This window comes from Bombus flavifrons, chromosome 10 (assembly GCF_040668555.2).
Source record: "Bombus flavifrons isolate JBK064 chromosome 10, iyBomFlav1_principal, whole genome shotgun sequence".
NCBI lineage: Eukaryota > Metazoa > Arthropoda > Insecta > Hymenoptera > Apidae > Bombus > Bombus flavifrons.
In genome coordinates, this window is record NC_138451.1 from 3,889,435 (window position 1) to 3,911,115 (window position 21,681).

At 43.0% G+C, this 21,681-nt stretch overlaps 1 protein-coding gene across 26 annotated transcripts in view; it reads right to left on the minus strand.

Annotated features, from left to right (window-relative positions):
• Positions 1–21,681, minus strand: part of LOC138184439 (xin actin-binding repeat-containing protein 2) — a 75,715-nt gene that overhangs the window by 16,484 nt on the left and 37,550 nt on the right. For 8 of the 26 annotated variants that reach the window (XM_069122374.1, XM_069122372.1, XM_069122375.1 and 5 more), the window contains 10 exons: positions 19,189–21,065; positions 10,986–11,180; positions 8,956–9,066; positions 8,006–8,095; positions 7,665–7,751; positions 6,136–6,234; positions 3,908–3,976; positions 2,754–2,849; positions 1,684–1,918; positions 530–601 (listed from right to left, as the gene is read on the minus strand). In XM_069122374.1, coding sequence (XP_068978475.1) covers positions 530–601; positions 1,684–1,918; positions 2,754–2,849; positions 3,908–3,976; positions 6,136–6,234; positions 7,665–7,751; positions 8,006–8,095; positions 8,956–9,066; positions 10,986–11,180; positions 19,189–21,024 — 2,890 coding nt within the window. In that variant the 5' untranslated portion in view covers positions 21,025–21,065. The remainder of the gene's footprint in view (positions 1–529; positions 602–1,683; positions 1,919–2,753; positions 2,850–3,907; positions 3,977–6,135; positions 6,235–7,664; positions 7,752–8,005; positions 8,096–8,955; positions 9,067–10,985; positions 11,181–19,188; positions 21,066–21,681) is intronic. The other 18 variants (XM_069122378.1, XM_069122379.1, XM_069122369.1 and 15 more) reach the window with 16 other exon arrangements.

Sequence of the window (21,681 nt, forward strand, 5' to 3'; positions counted from 1 at the left end):
CGTATCCGCTGTGCTTGAGAAACAACTCTTATTTCTCGATCATACGTGTCTCGTAAGCATTCGCAGCTAATAATTTAAATCTTAATAGTTTCAATGTTAAGGAATTCTCGTATGGAAAGCCAACGTTTCTGTTATTAAGATAAAGACGCGATAAGAGAGATACGAGAACGTATCCTAATTACGAATTCGCTTGATATTCGCATTAAGTATTTTTTACGATTGTTCCACCGCGGATTCGAGATCGTCGTCATGCAACGATGATTTTGTCTCGCTACTCGACGTTACAGCATCCTCGCACTCCACAACGAAATGAAGAATTAATCAAACCAAAAAACCGATTAGGGTATGAAAGAAGTAAAACAAAATAAAAAATTATGATAATACAAATGCGTATGTCGTTGTTAACGATAAATCAGCGGTATTAAAATGGGTGCAATCTGCAAAACGGTTAGGCAACTGTTAGAAAATCCACTCTTGGACGACTTTAGTCGTCGCTTGGTCGCACACTACCACCAGTCAGAACTATTACCTCTGACCACATCAGGCGGCAGCTCTTTCGGCTCGTTCTCCCGTATGATCAGCTCCGGCTTTCGAGGTCGCACTACGAAGTTCACAAGACATCTCTTTGTTGCATTAACGATCTCTCTGCATTTACGTGTAATTATATAGAGGGAGGAAACGACTGGAGGAACGGGAGAATAGAGGGGAAGGAGAGCAATTTTCAGTGACTACGTTAAAGAGGGGGACCTGAGCGTTGGGTGCCGCGCACGATATACGAGAGTTTATTTCACCCATTCGTCCGTAACGTCGATCGTATTTCCTTCGACCAAAGGCAAACCCTCCATTTTTTTCTCATCGTTGTTTATTTTACGACGCGTAATCTATCGCTTCGTTATTCTCTATGGAAAATTGGAAAAACAGATCTCGTTCGTTCCTGTTCTTTCAATCCTTTGACAGTGCGATAACAAAGTAACCAAGAATTTAGAACGAACCACTTGGAAATAAATAACTCGTCGTATTGTTCTCGTGTGATTTTCTTACAATATGAAATTTTTTTTTTTATTTGGATGTAACTTACAATCAATTCTCATTGGGAATTATAAGTAAATTATTCTAGCTTGGTACTATAACGTGAGTAATAAATGATTATCGTATGTTTGATTCTAGCTAAATCTAATGTTTAAAAATCTAGAGGGTAATGTCTTTTTAGCCTGCGGATCTGATCTGTCGTGTCACGTAATTGAGTAACTAGTGGGTTTTGGTGGTTGTTAATTCTTATGTTATCTATTACTGGATTTGGATATTTCTTCTTTAACTATAGGTATCTATATGTATATATATAGCAGTGATATTTGTAGCACCGTATCGTATATTTACTTGCTGTTGAAGGGTTAACCTCGCGAATCTTTAAAGTCTACAGCGTCGACACATCGTAAGGATCTGTCTATTACGATTTTTAAATCCAACGTTCGTGTCACGAGTGCAGCGAAAAAAAAGAGGTACGTATTAAGAAGAAAGAAATTGTCACGTAGTGGTGATTTCCAGTAAGAGAAGGCGGTGATATCAAAGCGACGAGAAAGATTCGCGGAGATTAGATCGGAGGCTATTTTAAGGCGAGTTCCGCCTACGACTAGCAGAGCTTGAGGTGAACGTGGCGTAAACGGTGTGGTGTGATCGACTTACCAGGCTCGTCGGACTCTTCAACCGGTTTCGGTTGGAAGAGTTCCTTGAAGTGTGGCTTACAGTAAAGCGTGCTCTCGTGGCTCTCGTAATTGTCCACGTTAAGCTGCTTGCTACACTGCACGCACCGGAAGCAATTCTTGTGCCAAACTAGACCCTCGGCCTTTGTCTGTTCCATTTGGAAGACGACCTTGCCGCAGCTACGGCAATTGGGATTCGTGTCGCCGTTTTGACCCACCTGCCGTCAAATTCCATTATTCCTTTACCGATCCTCTACTTTTTCCTCGCTCTTTTATTTTTCACCCGTATCATCATCTCGTTCCCTTTAACCGGCCTGTTTTCCTTGTCCCAATTACTCCGATCGGAGCCGAGCAAACTGGCAGATTGCGGGAACGAGTTGACAACTCGAACGCGATACCACAGTCTTTAAAGAGGATATTTACATCTTTATGCTTTGCGTTATATCATTTCTGAGAAGCGTATCGCGTCGTTACGCGTTATTAAAGCGACAATTTTCCAATAATTCGAGTAAACCAACAGAGACTAAGCAAAGATCAAGTACTTGTTCGGACGTATCGTAAACTGAACCACAGATATTCGCGGTAAGAAACTTTTGTACTTTTCGATACGAGATCGATAAATTTTCTTCTCTTCTAGCAAGTACGATCTAAATATTACCCCTTCGATTATCTACACTTTGGTTAAGCCGACGATAAAGATCTTCCTTTAAGACGAAGATGAAAGAAAGATGTAGCCAGCGTGTACTCGTATATTAATAGCACCGGATGCCGTAACTTCCTGTGACAAACTAATATTTCGAAGAAGACAGTGGTAGCTTTTTATAATTAAAAGGTTAATCCTTCAGCCGGGATTTTCTTTTCGACCGATCAGCTCCTTTGTGTTTGCTCGGCTATGAGAGGAAAAGTGGACGAGCTGAAACGATCGATTCCACGCCAACAGCTCGAAACAGGAAGGCTATTTACGCGCTCTTCGCGGCTGAAGGGTTAAGTACGTCAATGTTAAAGTATCCAGAGGAAGAGAGAGAGAGAGAGAGAGAGAGTGCGGGAGCTTACGGCGTTCAGCTGCTGTTGCACTTTGCCCGCGTCGATCGAACGCACATGCAGCACCGTCTTCTTGCTGAGGGCGTCGAATTTATTGAAGCTCGACTTCTGTAAACACAAACAGTGCACGCGTCAAACGAGAAGTGCTCGAAAGCCTTCAGCCCTGGTCTTGTCGTCGAGGGAGAACACCTCGTGAATGTGTGCGCGCTTCGATCTAGTCCGAAGCTTGTTCAGCGTGAGCATGAAAGCGTGTCTCGCTGATCGGAGAAAAGTATAAGCGGAGTTTCCTTCATTTCATTTGTTTTATGCGAATAGTTTTAGTTTTCTGTGAATTTAAAGGATATGCGAATTTTCAAAGATAAATCGTGCCCACGGTGAACGTTCTTATTACGTGGTAAAACTAGGACGCTTCGTGCGAGTGTTGGGTGCGCTCCAAAAAGCTTCCCAATCGGTACAGAACGAGAGGACTAAAGGTAATTTCACACGGAGACAAGCCACGACACGAAAGTAAGATACGAGAGGCTGCTGTTTGTTGTTACAGTTACCGTCAAAAATATTCGAACAATAAAAAGATTGAACTACGGCAGCATCGAATCGTGTTCTTTTTCCGCGCAACGTTATTTGTCACGTTTATTTATACAGTATACAGCGTGACATAGATTAACCGAAATCGCATTCCGTTGTTCGACGCCTCCAGAGCTAATACACCATCTGTATCATACGCGTATCACGATCCACGTATCTCCGTGTGAAAGTAGCCTAAGGAATCGTCCAATCGTTTGCAGATCCAGTAGATTGAAACGAAAATCGCAGAAACATCTAATTTTTACAATGTCTATAACATATTAGCACTACATCGAATAACAAACTGATATGATAAACCGAACGAAACAAAACTTTCGTTTCAATCGAATTACGAGATAGACTCGAGCAATTTGTAAGGGGCATTACGATCTTGTTCAACGAAGTGATCAAAAGTAGAAGCAAAACTTGTTTGTCAAACATTTGGCGGAGAAATAATAATAAATGGATGCTGAGAAATGAAGCTGCGTTCGAAGAACAGCGTGGCAGGCGAGAAGCGTTGGAGAATAAGAAGAAAAGTGAGGATAGATAAAACCTTGGTGCGAATCGACCGTATTTGTGGTTATGTGTTTCGGGGGTCTTACCTCGAGCTTCGGTCGATCCGTGTCCTTACCCTCGCTCGTTAAGTTTGCCAAACTACAGTAGGAAGCCCTCTGTCCCGAGGTCGGTTTCGTAAGTTTTCGATTAAGGTTTCATGCATTCCGGGGCCGGGGAAGGCACCGAACAAAAAGAAAGAAACAGCACGGGCTGCGGGTTAGTGTCGTGTGGTAAATATTCGAAGCGCTACCTTCGTTCTAGAGTTGGAGAGATTCAGCGGTTGGCGGTCTCTGGAATTCCCTCTCCCCTTTCTTTTTTTGCTTGCCAGACGCAAGGCGAATTACTTGAGCTAATATTCTACAGCTGTTTACCTTCCACCACGCTTCCTATTGTTATCTCTTTGAATTCTTTACTTTTCGAGATATTTTCTGTTTTTCTTTCTGCTTCTTTCTTTGCTTTTCGCGACGTCTCCTTCTTTTATCTTTTACATTGTATTTGCTTTCGAAAATTTTATTCTTGAAGCGTGGTAGGAAGCAGGTAAGTATAGACACATCGATACAAAAGTATCGTAGATGTAGATTTTCGCGTTTGAAAAATGTTGTTAGAAAAGACGCGAGAATTTTATAACGCGTAGAGACAGTTCTGATTTACGTTTACACCGCGGACTTTTATGCGTTCACGGGAAACGCGAAAGCGCAGAAGCGTCGCAGGTGATATTCGCAGATCGCGTGTAATGTTCGAGTGTAATACCTTTTGCAGCGTTTATCGCGTAAAACGATTCTCCAACTGTGTTTCGTATTTTTAATCGTCTTCGTGAAAATATAAAAGCGCGCGAAACGGCCGCGATCTACCAAGCTCCATCGAAACTGGTAGATTTTAAACTTGTATCGGATCTTCAACTTTTCTTTTACCTTTACCGTTGTATCATTCGGTACATAGAAGATCCATAGAATATTCTCCTATTGGAGAAAAAGCGTTGACCGAAGGAATTAGACTGAGTCAGCTCGCAGGCGAAATCTTAGCGTACCACAGGCCTGTGTTAACTAAATTTCCAGTCGAGCAGGAGAATCGTTAACTGATAAACAAACCACAGCGCTGGATACGCGCTAACGTGACCGAATTGGCAGAGAAGCGCCTTAAAAGGTTGTCGGTCGCCAATTGGTCGATACAAAATCGTCGCCAACCGCTGCATCACCAAAGAGAAAGAAAAGAGGACGAAGGAGAGAGAAGAAGAAAAGAAACGAGAGGGGCGAACCACGGAGACAGCTGGAATTGTTTCCCGGGCTTGAGCTTCGCTCGAATAGCCTTTCTTTTTGGCACGGACCCGGCCCGATGCTTTCTCCGACACGACGCGAATACGTCCTTTTCATCCGTTCTCCAGCCGGATCTATGCAAATTGAAATTTCAAAGTTTCTCCGCCAATTTTGTCGATACGCACTGTTACGTAGCCGATAATCGTAAATTATTGAAAAAGAAAGAAAAGAAAAGATGATAGAGATCGATGAAAAAATTAAAAAACAGGCTTCTTCGTGCTCGTTAAAAAAAAAAAAAAAAGAAAAAAGGAAAGAGCGATAGAACGAGTCGGAACTGAGACGATTTCACTGAGTATGTGCAGCGGAGGCTACGATGCCAAGGAATTATGTCACTCGTCTCGAAATCCGTAACCGGATAACCGATAAACGACGGATACACGCGGCGAAAAACTCGTAAGACCTCGATTCTCGGCCATTGCTGGCTACACAAAGTGGGGCAAATGAGTAGTAGGTTATTATCAAAGCCGGCCCTCCCTTAAATGGAGAGACAGCATTCGCGGCGTTACGGCGACCGACTGCACGGCAAAACGCTTCGGTATCTTCGACGACGGCGCGGCGCGGCGCGGCGTACTCGAGCGAATCGCTCACGTGCACTCGGGAAATTCTTCGATCCATCCTTTCTACGAGTTGCTTATTTTTGGCACAGGACGAGTATACGATGATTCTACGATAAGATTATAATTACGAAATCGTAAAAAAGAAAATTAAAAGTCGAACTGTAGCGACGTTATTCTTTGTGCTCATCGCATAGCGGCACATGAAAATATTTGAACGTTTATCGCAGAGGATTTTCATAGATCGAAAATTTTAACAATTGAAGATAATTGTTCTATATGTGTACGCGGTATCAGGTCGTTTTTTATTTTTTCTCCTTTGTATTCTTTTTGTTCGACGAGAATAGCAAAGATGAAACATTCCAGCAGTCCCCGATGTCGTCCAACAGGTTCACGAAAGGTACTTACGAGGGCCTTGACCGACACCCCGGTGAAGACTAGCGCGTCTTTGGTGAACTTCGAGTAACCCTTCTCGCATACTCGCAGATCACCCAGCGACCTTGCTTTCTACGATCGGTGGGAGCGTCAATGGGAAGTCAGATTAGCAGCGAGTTGCGGATAGTTTCGCAGAGTGGCGAGCTTCGTGAACTTATTTATCTCGGATAACCTTCTCGTCCGTGTATTTTCCAATTTTTATAAATTCAACCTCGAAACGTCATCACGCGACAGAGTTTTGCTTCGATATTGTCATCTTGTAACGATAACATCGCAACATTATTTGCGGTGTTAACCAAACGATAACCTTTGCATTTTTCTCCTAACAAAACGTGTTATCGCATCTGTTCGACGTTATTACATTCCGAAACAGATACAAACATACCAAAGCGAAATATCATCCACGATAACGATATGTTACGAAAGTTTTTCAGGGTTAAAGAGACAGAGAGGTTTTAACGAACGTCACAAAGCTCGCACTCGTTATGCGATTAGTATGCTGTTACGATAATCAGGATAAATTATTTGTTTGTCGTTCGGTTAATCCTATTGCCACACATCGCGAAGCGAAATAACGGAAGTTCGAAGTAGCTCATGCAGTAATAACTGTTAATAGGGCTGTCATTCCTCTGTCGTACCACGAAACATCGAATGCCGAGCAACATGCTCGCGAACAACTCCAATTAGCTCGAGAGCGAATTGAACCGATTCAACGTTTCTACTTTTCCATCGACGCGGCCAGCCAAAAAAAAAAAAAAACGTACTCAAAAATAAGGACTTATGATATATAGCGATTTTTCAGGGAAGAAAAAAAAACATGAAGAACTTTGTCGATCTATCGTTGCGAAATTGACCATGGGTTACATGCTCGTTAACCCTCGACTACGAAGGTTCTTCTCTCGGATACCGAATCATCTTTTCAAAATACCCACACCATCTCGTTCAGGCTCGCCTTCCGTCGTTCCGTTAGTCGGAGGTTAACAAAGCGAAGGAAACACCTGACAAGTGGCAACGGGTTATTTTCCATACGTGCCGCGAATATTTTTAGGCAATTAGAGTCTGTGTCGAGGGTTAATGCTGCTGTCTTCCAAGTGTATTACTTAAGGGAGTAGTTCACACAGAATATGCGAGATAATACGCGAAGCGAGTCGAAAATTTATTTGAAATTGTTCATCGCGCATATCGAATTCGATTTAGTTTGCGACTATTAGACTGCGAATATTTACGCATTCGTGAGGATTTCGATCGATATAATATTTAATTGTCTGTGGTATCTAATAGATTCTACGATTTTCTACGTACATGTCACCGTCTTAATTCTGTAAATGAGATTTGCATGGGAATTTACGCGATAAATATCCGTGATCTAACTATAATTTCCACTCGCCAGGGATGAACTACCCCCTTAAAATAGTCGCTTACGGATCATTCATAACGTCTTAGCTAGAAATAACGAAAATTGAAACGCGAAAATGGGTGGCAAGATGATAAAATATACAAACCTCTTCGGTGTCCATGGCGTGATTGGTTTTCCCGTACGCAGTCTGATCGCCGTCGCTCATGTTCGAGATGTCGCCAAAGCTACGACACTGTTAGTGACAAAATAACAACTGACAAAGTGTAATTCGACAGCCATTAAAGCGGTTTTCTTTTGTCGTTTCAGCCGCGCGAACAAGCGTTCGTTATATAAGAAGACGGTCGCTAAAAGAGTGATAACGAGTAAATCTGATAAATGACGCTAATTGTCAATCACGCGACATAAAATAGTCGATTAGAAGATACGTACGAAAAATTAGAAAGACTAAAAGTAAGTTGCTTAATTATGGTTTTTTTCCATACTTACCAACTGTTTGATCGACACGCCAGTCGCGATCTTTTCCTTCGTACATCGATCTTGCTCGTTTCGAGTCGCCTCCGATACATAATTCTGTGTCTGCATGCACAAAATACAATGCATAGGGTACAAAGCTAATCACATGCGACTGGATATACGGTGATTCATAGTCTACTTGGGCTATTTCGATCGGACTTCTACTATCGTCATTGCAGAGAAACCTCGATATATCACGATACTCGTGGGTGATTACATCGTTACATTCGCTATACATGCAGGATAATTTACGAGTAACAATTTAACAAAGGAATTGATTAGCAATTTCTCTACCTCTGCTGTTTCTATATCAGAGAACGCCCGAAGCGTTCTCTTTGTACTTTTCGATAGGATCAATAAATCAATGGTACTATTATGCGAATAAATACTTATCGACAAATTTATACAAGATTAATCTTTGTTGCTCCTCGACTATGTATCGGCAATAAATTAAACTACGAATTTTCATATATCAACTTTCTTAATTTGATCGACAGTTACGGTCTCCGTTTCTAAGACCGGTTCTAAAAACAGACGCTCTTCGTCGCTATACGTCGATCCCGATCTCGAACAAATCGTAAAAGTACCTCGTCGAGTTTACGGTTTTTCCACTTGGGACCGCGTTTCCTCGCTCGGACGATCACCGGACGAAGGAGAAAAAAAGATGCGAAGAAAGAGTGGACGCACGCGAGACGAATTCCTCTTTGGCCGGTCGCGTGAACGGGACACGCGAGCCACGTGGCGAATTTACGTCGATCGTGCCTCGTGTAACGGGCAACCACGGGTTGAATCGAATCCGATCACGGACGATTTATCGGATCGCGACCGACTGTGCGACGAGGAAAAATTGCAGCCACTTTACGCGCTCGCGTGGAAAGTGTTTGAGACTTCACGGTCTTAAGTTTCTGGCCGACGAAACTTACCAGAGATTTCACGTTCACGTTCGATAGATCGTCTTCGTCGGAGAAATCAAGTGTTTCCGGATTCGTCTGCCGGGGACCGGGGTGCATGCTCGGCTCTTGCAAGTTAGAATTCTAGCAAACAGACAAACACGCGCACACTGTACATGCAACACGGTTATACATTATCGTATCGTAGACAGAAACGATACAACGTATTTATTAGATTGTTCGAAAAGTTTCTTCCATTTCATAAGATGATAAGACAATTTCTGTTTTATATTATTTTATCGAATTAGGTATGATCTATTTCGTTATATATCTATTATTATGTTCGTGCATAATTCAATAAACTGGTATAAAACAAAAAACATTATGCGTCTATTATTTCCTTATAAAACGAAAGAAACTTTTCCGGCAACCTAATACTACCGCGATAAGTAGTTCAGATATTTGTAGATAGGTCAATTTTCCAAAGCGTAGCACCTTTCACGATTACGAATTAATTTTTACTAATGCGAGTATTGTTATTAAATCAAAATATAGCATATACACGTACGAATAATAACTACGATATACAGGGTGATTGGTAACTGGTGGTACAAGCGGAAAGGGGGTGATTCTACGCAAAAAAAGAAGTTGAAAATATAGAATAACAATTTTTCGTTTGAGGCTTTGTTTTCGAGAAAATCGACTTTGAATTTTTGCTCGGTACGCGTGCGGTACGTTATAACGGATTTCACTGTAGATCGTTGTCTCGATGGAAAAATTAAAAAAAATAATTTTTTTTTAATTTTTATTCTATATTTTCGACTTCTTTTTTCGCGTAGAATCGCCCCCTTTCCGCTTGTACCACCAGTTACCAACCACCCTGTATAAGTAACAAGATATAACGTATATACGGTGTGATATAAATTATCAGTCGGTCAAAGCTTTCGTTTAAAACTACGTTATATCGTTTCCATCTGCTATACGTAGACGGTTAGGAGGATCAGGCTTGGTATTCCCCTTTTGGCATTCCATAGTTGGAGAAGTTCTCGTCAGCGTTGAGAACTATTGGAAAAAATGCAGACTTTATCAGAAAGCAAAGAAGAGGCGGAACTTTAAATATCGATCTCCGGAAATGTTCAACTTCCGAGGAGCTTTCCTTTTAGAAGGAACTTCTACCGAAACTTCTTTCCAGACAGTCCATGTCCTTCGTCCGTGGACAACTAGCAAGTTGTTTTTCGACTTGGAGGGGAACTTTTCCGTGGACGAATCAAATTACTCAGAAACTTGCGACAAAAGGATACTGAAAAGGCTGCTCTTACGGGAAAATTCTTACCGAATGCTCGAAAAAGAAATTCGTCTCTTAAGAATGCCGTTGCTTGGAAAGATAGACCGATGCAAGCGAAAAATGTAAATGGAAAACGTAAATAGAAAACGTAAATGGAGAAGTAGAGGTACCGTTCTCGGCGTCGATTAAAGTGAAAAGCCTGGAAACTATTGCTCGGAATCGGAAGCATGCAAATAAGGATTAAACAGGCACTTCCGGTTTCTGCCAAGACCATCGTCTATCGACGTGGATGCTTCTTCGACGTCGCTAATTAACACGACATAACGGTTCATGCACATAATGTGTTTCTACCGGGTTTCTTCGTCAGTCGCGGGTTCCTCGGTCTCGATTCGATCGTCTCGACATCCGGCTGGCACCTTTTCTTGTCCGCAGGAAGAACATGCTCGCGAGCGCACGACTCTTCTCGTTTGCGATTCGTGAACACGAGGTGTTAACAAAAAAAAGAAAGCTGAACGAGACGAATGAAAGAAACGAAATTCAATGGCCGAAATTCTATCGTTATTTGCTTCCTCGGTACGTGAGAAATATAAAGTACGAGCGAGATATGAAGCCGACTCGCTGATCCACGACAACTGCTAGTTTATTGGATTGTCGGAAAAGTTCGCGTAGAGTTCGCGTTATAAATTTCTATCAAACGTTCACTCTTTTTTAACACTTTGTAGATGGCTGTACGGTGTTGTAGAAAATTTAAGGAACACGCTTCGGTGCGTTCACTCACCACAGAGATGTTCTCCTTTTCAAGCTCGTTCTTCTTGCTCTTTTTGGTCTTCTTTGTGCGAGGAGTGAGATTCGGCGAGGCATCGTTACCGGCGACGCCCTCGATCTTCTTCTTCTTCGTCTTGGTGCCAACCTTCGTGCCCGGCGAGGTCACCACGCTCGTGCTCGTTGTTATCGTTTCCTCTCGGCTTTCGCTCTGTGTTAACAGGCAGAAACAGATTTTTATTGCTTTATCGGCAGTGTTACCGATGAAATTCCTATTGACTGCGTTCACAATCGTACGCGTATCGAAATTCATATCGAGATCTACGTCTGTATCCGTATTCGAGTAGAACGATCGTGTTAACTACAATAACTTCTTCTGCCTCTATCCACGCATCGTCTTGGTTTTCTCTTAATACGCGTCCTCCAGCGGATAAAAACCTCGCGTAATCTGTAATCTCGGCTAAATTAGAGGATGTCGCTCCAACAGTTCCCCTAATGATATCCTGCGTGTTCCTTCGTGCGTCTTCTATCGACGCGCATCCGGAGGGAGAAACTCGAAAGTTACGAAATATCGAAAGTAGTATCGTTAATAACGATGTTCCGACGATACTGATATATACTCGCGCGGTAATTCGATCCTGTTATTCTTTCGAAAGTTTATAAATAAACGAATTTCTGATCAATAGACGTAAACCGAGCAGCGATCGAGGAGCTTCTTTTTTTTTCTAAAAAATCGAGCAAATTGCATCGGATTTTAATCGGTAGTCTGATGGCCTACTAATTTGCATAGCGGAAAAACGACACCCGGTATAATTTCGAGGCTCGAAAAATAGCTAATCTTGGAAAGTGGATCGAACGTAAGTGTAACAGCACGCACATTCGTGGAAACCGCTTTCCTTCGATTTCAGATAGTTTATCAAGATCGACGATAGTATCGACGCTCCTGCCGATATCTCTGGAATTTTGAATATTATTACGAATCGTAACGAGGATATATGGAGACATATCGTGGTAGATTTTTTTCCCGTAAAATTCTTAATGTTTTTTGCTCTTAGACGTATACGACGCGCAGCAATGTGCGTTGCATCGCGATCAATGAGCAAACTCGTCGGGGAAGAGCGAATGGTCGAGTTAACTAGATATTAACGATCGGCTAGATACGAATCGCGCAACAGAACGATTTTACTGTCTAACAAGCGAATCGTGAAACAGGTGCACGAACCTTAGGAAACGCTAGAACTGACAAAATTTTCTCTGCGAGAAACATTCTGTAGAAACTCGTTGGAACGTAAAATTTATTTCGTACGCGATTTGACGATACTTTGGTTAGGAAGAGATGTTAAAATTAACGTAACAGCGAGATAGGCGTATTAGAATGGAAACAAAGTATTTTACGATGAAAGAAAGGATTGTCGCATAGCCATATTTTATCAGAAGAGGATCGCATTTGCGTCTTGAAGTTTACGTTTACGCTTCGCGTTATTACGTGGCAAATATTCTTTTCTCGGAACGTACGCTTATCGAATAACGTAATTGAAATAGAGTGAACTCGATGGAAAGATTCTATAATCTGTGGCTGCAATAGTTTCGAAGATAAGTAAACGACACATTTACTAGCGTTTTAAATGCAACGCTGATCTTCTCACGGCGATTTGTGTTCGCGGTCGTTGTGTCTAATGAATTTCCGGTTCTCGCGCCCGTAGCTCGCCACTGTCCTCTCGGTAAATCGATAAGGAAATCGTCCGAGTCCAACCATGCAATTTACGAAGGCTACGTTTTATGGTGATTTTAAGGAACCCTGTTTTAATTGACGCGACTGGCGGTACAGCAATTAAATCTCTGATAAATATTCATAGATGGAGCCGAGCGGATCAGATCAGAACGCGATCTTAAACAAGATGTTAGTAAACATCGCACACTTTCCACACGATTAACATCTGATGAGTAAGATTTGTCCGGCGTTCTCTTCTTCTGTTTTTTAAATCTACTACAAATCTTTTTTAAACAGATATTCGAATTGCGAATTGTTAATTAAAAGAAAGATATATAGGAGAATAATTTAACAATTTTTCAAACATCATGATTAATCGATTCATGTCGCTTGAAACGTTCCCACGGTTCCTTTTCATCGATCCTTTAATCAGAAAGACAAAATCACTTCAATTTTTATGAGAGAAAGATACGTCAACCGATTCTACGTTTGATAATCTCTCGTATGTAGTTGTTTCTCTGTCGAACTGTCAGAACCGATTTAAATATGGAAATTCGTCCGCGAAGCGTTGCGTTTTACTTTCAAAAACGATATCTAAACAGATGGAAACTAATATTCGTTACGAGACCAAGATAACAAATAAACACTGTTACGTATGCGATATTAGTTAAATTTAAAATCGTACGATCTATTAACCTCACTCAACGTACAAATTTCTCGCGATCATTTCTCCAACTGTCCGTTCCGATCCGATAAAATCTCTGTGAAATCTTCATCTTCTGTCTCGTCGAACATCCCATAAATAATTCTTAAAGAGGCTGTAGCATCTCGATTTGTAAATTAAGAACGATCCAGGCTTGCGAAGAACTGGCCATATACAAATTCCTCGCGATAATACCCCGTTCCACGCAAACCGCTCCTTCGAATCTCAATCTCGATCAACGCAGCGTTTAATCGCGCACGATTGTTAATTACGCGAACAGCGAAAGTAGCAAGGCGAATCTCGACGATTCCTTTTGCTCTGGTTGCTCCCGGTGAGCTTAATGAAGAGATCCTGACGTGAAATTAGTTACGACGATCGTGGCGCGTTCTCCGCTGCCCCGGTGATAACTTTATCGCGATCCTCTTATTAGACGACGCTGATCGACGCGATGCTTCGTTGCGAGCGTCGCTCCGACACGACACACGTAATTACACGGTCACGTAACTCTCGCAAACTCGATTCCGCCGACGATTACGCGGCGTTCACGCCGAACGCAACCGCCAAAGATCTTTGGAAAATCGCGCGCCAACGTTTCCCGGACACTGACTATATCTCTTAATTAGCACTGTGATGACTGGTGACGATGCGGTAACGTCACGCGAGTGTTAATGATTCATATATATATATGGAAATATAAATAGAAAGATCACTGGTGAAAACATGATCGAATTTCTTGTCGTTTATGGGAAAGCAATTTTAAAATTCGATATAGCGTGAAATAATTCCTCGTCGGAACTATCTCTATGTTTAATTTTGAAAGTGCACGTCTTCGTCGTCGCAATATATTTCCCTGCTTAATAAAAATATTTTGCGACGACGAAGACATTGGATATGCCAAGTCGTTGAACGATAGAGTTACGTACGACGGTGATTTAAAAAGTGAAATGTATAATGTTGTATTCGCGACGATACGCTTAAATCTTCCTGCAGCTACAGGTTAATATCTTCCTCGTTTTCTCGAGGATCGAACGCCGAGAATAAAAATGGAAAAAAGACAAGCCTCGCGTGATCGGCAAATTCGATGAATAATAAGATGGTCACGGTGAGCGGGAACAGCGACGGACTTTCGTAAACCTCGAGACTTTCTAATTCGGAGACTTCCGATTCACTTTCACAATTTTTGGCTGGAATCTCTCGATCTTCGGTTCCTTCCGATCGTCCTAGCACGCGATCATTCGACCAACACACCGGCTATTTTCTCGTTAAGAGTAGCGAAGATGCGAGGTAATTTTCAGAAGGAAAAAAACGTTCGCACGTACCGTGGAAAATCGTTGCTTCCTTCGCGCGAGTTTCTTTCACGTCGATCCTAATCTGCCTCACTTTCTCGCGACCACCGAGAAATTCAAATTCGTTCGATTTAGAAAGTAAAAGATAAACGTTCGTTAAACGAGCTTCAAAGATCACCACAAACACCAGTAGTAACAATTTCGATAATTTTTGTCAAAAACTTTGGAAAATTTCGAAGAAATCGAACGATTCTTCCTCGACGAAGACCGGCTAGTCGCTGAGGACGACGACGCGCGTCTACCTTGGTAACGAGGTCGACGAAAGCTGACGGAAGAACCACAAGGAACAGACGAGAGGGAAGGAGAGAGTGCAAGGGAATGCAAAGAGAAGGGGAACGTGTTCGTGGAGCGCCCTGGGGCCGGGGCTCCCTTAGCGCTAGCTCGGGCAGACAGACGTCGCGATACCGATCAGAAAAATTCTATGCAAACGGGAAACGTTCAGGAAGAGCGTGGTCGCGCCTGATAAAACAGTAACCGCGGGATAAATCACTCGAGGATGCAATTAAACCAACGATAGATCTCTCCTTTCGGTAACAAAAGTCCGGCTAAGTATTGGCAGATTGGATTTGTGCGAGGATCAAGCGTACTTTTTGTCAGAACAAAATTCAAACAGTTAAGGGAGACAGAAAAAGAATACGTAATTGTGGGATAAGGAAATTGCAGGACTTCGAGTTGCGCTTAAATCGAGATTGAATTTACAAGAAGAGAATGTCGAAGATTGAAAAAGTTGAAAAAGACGAAGAGACAAAAAAGTAGATACGATTAGATATTCTATTATACAGCTATATGTAACTATCTGAACAAGTTTCGCGCGTATTGGTCCGTGAATTGCAAGTTCTATCCAACGATAGATCGAATTTATGCGATAAGCAAAGGTAGTGTAAAAAAACTCGAATAGACAAGAGAGACGCTTAAAAGATGTTAAAGAGATTGAAATAGACGAAGAGTTGGAAAAGTATAGCCAATGATTTTCGTTGGATGACCTCGTAGCGAGTTGACCCAAGTCCTACCTGACCGAAGATCATCCTCGTGGAGATTCGCACCGAGGATCGAGACGTTTGAGTGACCGCTAGATCCACAACTCTAAAGCTGTCTGGCAACGTTTGGAAGAACCTGACCAGGTTCAGAAAACTCGGTGCTCTCCAAAGCGTGGATAGCGAGGAGGAAACCGTGGGGATACGTTGGATTTCCGCGATTGGCCGTTTCCACCGGACACGGGGAGACGGTTGGCCGCGTATGGGTGGCCAGGTGAAACACGAGGGGAGCAGACGGTGTTCAGAATAGCAGAACGAAAGGTAGCAAGCCGATCCAACAGTAAACAGAGTCTCAGGATTGGCCGATGGTTCTTCATCCAAGATCGACCTCGATCTACTCTTCATCGTGCTTTCGATGTAACGCGTTCGTTTGGTTTTTTGAACGTCACTCGGCTACGTTTCACGCGTATCTACGCGTGTGTTAGTGTGTGTATGGGGGAGTCGTTTCGTGACACGTGATCGAGGAAACCGGTATTCGAATAGCGATAACTGGAAGCTTTGGTCGCCTGACATATAGGAAGTAAATCGTGATCTTGATCGAGTGTGGAAATTATGGAAGTTGTGCGTATGGAAAAGATCCGACCTTGGTAGCTCGGTGTCTGAGAGTTGCGACCTTGAAAGTTCAACGTACGAGAGCCGCGGTCTTTAAATTTCGATGTAGCAACTTTTAAGCGAAGATTTTCGTTTAAATTTAATTCGGACACTCGCAACGACGAATTAACGAAAGTTTGACGTTGGAAAATCCCAAAAAGTTACGCAGAGAATTTACCTTCGAAAATAACGTCGAAACGCTCGTTGTCCTAATTTAAGTACTCCAAGATTGAAAGTTCAATGACGTTAAAAAAAAACTGAGATTTCTAAATTTCAGCTCTAAAACTATTCAACTGTCGAACATTTTCATCTAAATTCGATTTCAAAGTTTATTACGAGTTCGAAATTTCGTGGCCACTGTCACGGATTTTTCACGCAAAACATGAAAAAAGCTCTGCTTTATAAAACTCGGTCGAAACTGTTAACTGGAATTTGTCTGAATTCGATTTAAAAGTTTGTCACGGCCTCGATCTCGGTCGAGCTTGTTCCTAGCGGAATAGGTTACACGGCATGGGCGGTAGTCGTTGAACCGGCTGTCTGATAACTCGGTTTCGTAGCGTCGTCTTGATAAACGAGCGGATTGCTTCCGGTACGCGTTCATCTGTTCACGTGAAGCCCGTGAATTATCGTTGTCGCTTCTATTCGTGTCGTCGAGGTACATTCAACTCGTTGTTTCTCGTTCCACCAACACGCAACGTTATTTCCGGAGCCCTGCACTCGCTAATTAATTTCGGACATACAACGAGTTTGGTCGAAACACGGCTGTACGCTTTCTTCTTCGGTACAGTCGATGCTCTTTCGAAAGTAAAAGACCCGATAATTTTTATCTTGCTGTTCGTAAAAGTGAATCGTAAAAGCGAAATTTATGTTTGCAAGTAAGAAATATCCTGATATTTCAGATCTAGCGAAAGTACTATAGGTTTGTTGACAGTTTTCGTCCGTGGATCTAAAAATCAAATCTGAAAAGTCGATTCTGACCTATTTGCGAGCCAGTCAAAAACTAGATACGAATAAAATTACGCCACTTGGCAAGGATAATCTCACAACTGGAAATAGAACTGTTTTTGAAAATAGTAAGCAATACCCACGAAGATACCCAGCTGTTGACGAGCGGATAACAAGATAGAATTGTTATAATTATTCAGCGAAATTATTCTGTTTAACTAGAATTACGTGTTACCAAATTCGTTGCACGACTGCTCGTCTTTACCAGGTAGGCCGCGAGTTTCGATACTTGTCAGGAACCTGATTTATGCCGCGTATCAAACGCGATTTAATTGCCGGCTTGTCGAGTTTCGGTTCGCGTTACCAGCTAGTCGTAATTCCGTTCATAGCCGTGAACTACATTCGCCCATACTCTCACTGGACCACGTCGTGGAATAAAGGAGCGCAGGCTCGCGTGTCGTATTCTTCACCGGTGTCAATGAAGAGAAATAACGGAGAATGAAAGTGGTTACGCATCGTTGCTCGGTGTCAACGAGCCAATTAGGCCTTTGTTATTTAATTAAACGCGCCAACGTTTACGCTACAACGCCTTGCCGCTTCAACGTTTCCTTTTCATTTCTGTATTTGTTTTTCCTTTAGCTTTCAGGAAAAAGTAAAACAAAAAAGAAAAGAAAAAGAATAAAGAAGTTAAGAGCGAAGAGTTTTATGGTGAATCGAACGGAACGTCAGCTTACCTGGTTAACGAGATTAATTATCACCGCCACGAAATATGCGTGGGAGCAGAAGCAACGGTGTAATTAGTGCCGCGGCGTACCGGCAGGAAAAGCGGAATGGCTCGTTTGCAAGAATTACTCAACACTCGGCAGGAACGCGAATAATACTGCCTCTTTGCAAAACGACGCGCTGGTACCATCGGTTCGCTACGATATAGCTTTGCCGGAAACAACGTAGTCGGCCAATTACTCTCAAGCTGTGCCTACCCATTTTCTACCTTAAATTCGACCTAATAAAATGTTCTCTCTCAACATTCCGCGTCATTTATCCGACGAAAAAAGACTAAATACCAATTACTCTCAAGCTGCATGCTGACCTTTTGCTCGAAATTTAATCCAACTTTTACTTTTGCTAAAATTCTTCGCGTAATCGTATCGGCCACGTTATTTGGTCAGTGAAACACGACACACATCACTCAACGTCAAATAACAACAACGGAATCATTCCTTCTAATGTATTATACAGGGTGGTTGGTAACTGGTGGTACAAGCGGAAGGGGGGGGGGTGATTCTACGCGAAAAAAGAAGTCGAAAATATAGAATAAAATTTTTTTTTTTTAATTTTTCCATCAAAACAACGATCTACAGTGAGATCCGTTATAACGAGACGTGATAAAGTGCACGCGTACCGAACGAAAATTCAAAGTCGATTTTCTCGAAAACAAAGCCTCAAACGAAAAATTTTTATTCTATATTTTCGGCTTCTTTTTTCGCGTAGAATCACACCCTTTCCGCTTGTACCACCAGTTACCAACCACCCTGTATAATATAATATAGGAGATACCATTTAGTTGACGATAAAATCGCATAGATTTTTCAATATGAACCGGAAGAGTGTGTGCTACAATGGTGAGAAAAATATTTGAAAAATGCATCTTTCTAAGCTTTATAGCGTAGCCATTGGAATTATATGAAACGAATCTCTGCAATCTCATCGTCGATTAAACAACATCCCCCGTACGAACGAGTATCAAGCGTTTTGTCAGAAAAGTTAGAAGGGTTGATAGAACTCTCAACGTTTCAAACTGTCAAGCGCGTCCTACCTTAATGCAGCTCGCTCTTACGTCTTAACAAAGATCCGTGTGGTTGATTAGTCGCAAACGAAGCAACACTTACGTCACCCACGTTAGAAACGTCGCTGGTCTCGTCGTCGGGGGTTGCAAGAGGTGCGCGAACCGGTGACTCGAGCTCGTGGTTCCGAAGTTGTTCCTCGTTGACTGGTTCCGCGTCGTTGTCGATCTCGAGGCACTGCGTCTCGGAGACTATCTTCACGCTGCTTTCGGATATCACCACTTCTGTTTTCTCGATGAAAGTGGGCTCCGATACGGACAGTTCGCTGGACGATTCCGTTATCGCGTTTTGCTCGTCCATGTTATCGTTCGCTTCCTCTTTCGTTTCTTCCTCCTTAATTTGCCCCTCCCCCTCCTCCTCCTCCTCCTCCTCCTCCAGCAAATTCCCAATCGGAGGATCGATCTTTTCAGTCGACAGGGTCTCGCGAGCCTGAATATCTTCTGGAAGATATTGGTCGCAATTGTCTTCGCTTAGCACTCGACGTTCCGTGTCCAGGAACTCCTGAGTACTAGCTGCATCTGCCGAGCTTTCCGAGTGGCTCAATGTTACGTCGTCGAAGCTTCTGAACTGCATCGTCGGCGTGCCTCGGGCCTCTTCTTCCGATTCCTCGATCGGCTTCCCTGGAACGGATAGTTCCTCGACATCTTCGGGAATTTTCTCCTCCATCGAGGAGGAAGATTTATCGTTCGCCGATACCTTCGACTCCTCGTCCACCGAGAACTCTTTCACCTCCTCCCTTTCCTTGTCACGCTCAGTGTCTGCAAGCTCGAAAGTATCAGGTAGTTTCTTACTCTCCAGTACGGTTTCTTTGGCGAATTCTTCGGTGGTACGAGGCTTTACGTCCTCCTGACACAAGGACTGATCGAAATTATCAGAAAACTGACCAGTTTGTCGATCCTCCGCATCGATCGTCTGCTCTGACCACGTGTCCATCGCGTCTCTCTTCCGCGAACGGCTCTCTTCCATCGTTACAACGTCTTTCACGATATTTGTTTCCATGGATTCGAAGATCATGCCCTGAACCTCTTGCTCCTGTTGGTACTTATCCACGTAACTCGCAGACACGGTTCTGGTTACCTGGTCTTGCTCGTGTTCGTAAGATGACTCGAACGACTCCTGGGTCGTAGTCATCACTTCCGATAGCCTCTCGGTGGCCTCCGTGGGTCGAAGGACGGGATAATTTGGACGCGGGTCTTCGTCGTCCTCGTTTTGCGGGAATTTGCCATCGTTGGACGTGTCACGCGCAAGCTGATCGATCTCACGAGTCGTTGTTTCTTCGACCAATATCGTGCTGCCAACTTCCGACTGTTCGTCGAACGCCTGTTCCTCCTCCTCCTGCTGTTCCTCCTCGTCCCGGAAACCTACCGTGATCGGTTCTGGCTTCACGTTCTCCTCGTACGAAGAATTCGAGATTTTCGTCTCCGGAGACATGTGACCGTTTTGATAACTGTACGACTTGTCCACCAACGCGGAATGTTCCGTTTCCGCCACGATGAATTTCGCGTTTACGTCGAGGACGTCCTCCTCCTGATGTATATCCAAGACGATCCTCTTGACCGCTTCTGGCTCGTTCATCGTTTCTTGTTGCTCGTCCGACTCGATACCGGCCTCCTCTTCGGTGCTGGAGCAAATTCTCAAGGCTAGCTCGCTCTCGATTAATTCTTGAAGACTCTTATCGTCGGTGTCCAACTCGTTACGCGTGTTGTTAGTCAGGATTAGGTCGTCCTCGTCGTCGTTGTTGTCACACAACGAGATTAGTTGCTTGTTACTCGCGGTTAGGTTATCCAACTGGATCAAACCGTTGTTAGATTGAACACTACACACCTCGCTCTTTTTGCTACTTACGACATTGATCGACTTCTTGGTCGCCACCTCCGCCATTATGGTGCGCCTGGATCGTCGGACAGTCGCACCGTGGACACCTGCAATCACAAAATTGTATTATCGCTATTATTATGCCGCGCATGTTTATGGAAATTTGTAATTCCACAAAATTGGCTACGAATTTGAAGATAAGCAAAGATACACGTCATTTCTGTCCTTTATGAAGTATCACACGTCGAATACGCACGCAGTGTTTTATGGCGACTAGAAAAATTATTAAGCGCACCGTTACATTTCTCATAATATTTAATTAATTAATTAATTAGCTCCGCATATATTAAATTTCGTATCGTTCACTGGTACTTTCGTGCGACTATGAGGATCACACGTAGAATCAATGGAAGATAAAGATACGTACAAATATTTTCCGTAGCTACTGTGCGCGGAGGAAATAGAGAACGAAATAAAGGGAGATCGCGAAGGAAATCGCGAGTGACCTGTGAACGCTGAATATGCCGGTCGAAGCAACCGGCAGCGGTGGTTTTATGGTTATGCGAAGGCAAAGCTTGCTTTAGTAGCCCCATAAAGTGAACGGCCGAAGAAACGCGTTCGTTGTTCATCGACTTCACGACGGGACAACGAGTTCGACCTCGGTCAGGAAATTAACGACGAGAATTCGAGAGAAACTCCGCGCCCTCGCATCGTGACTCGCCA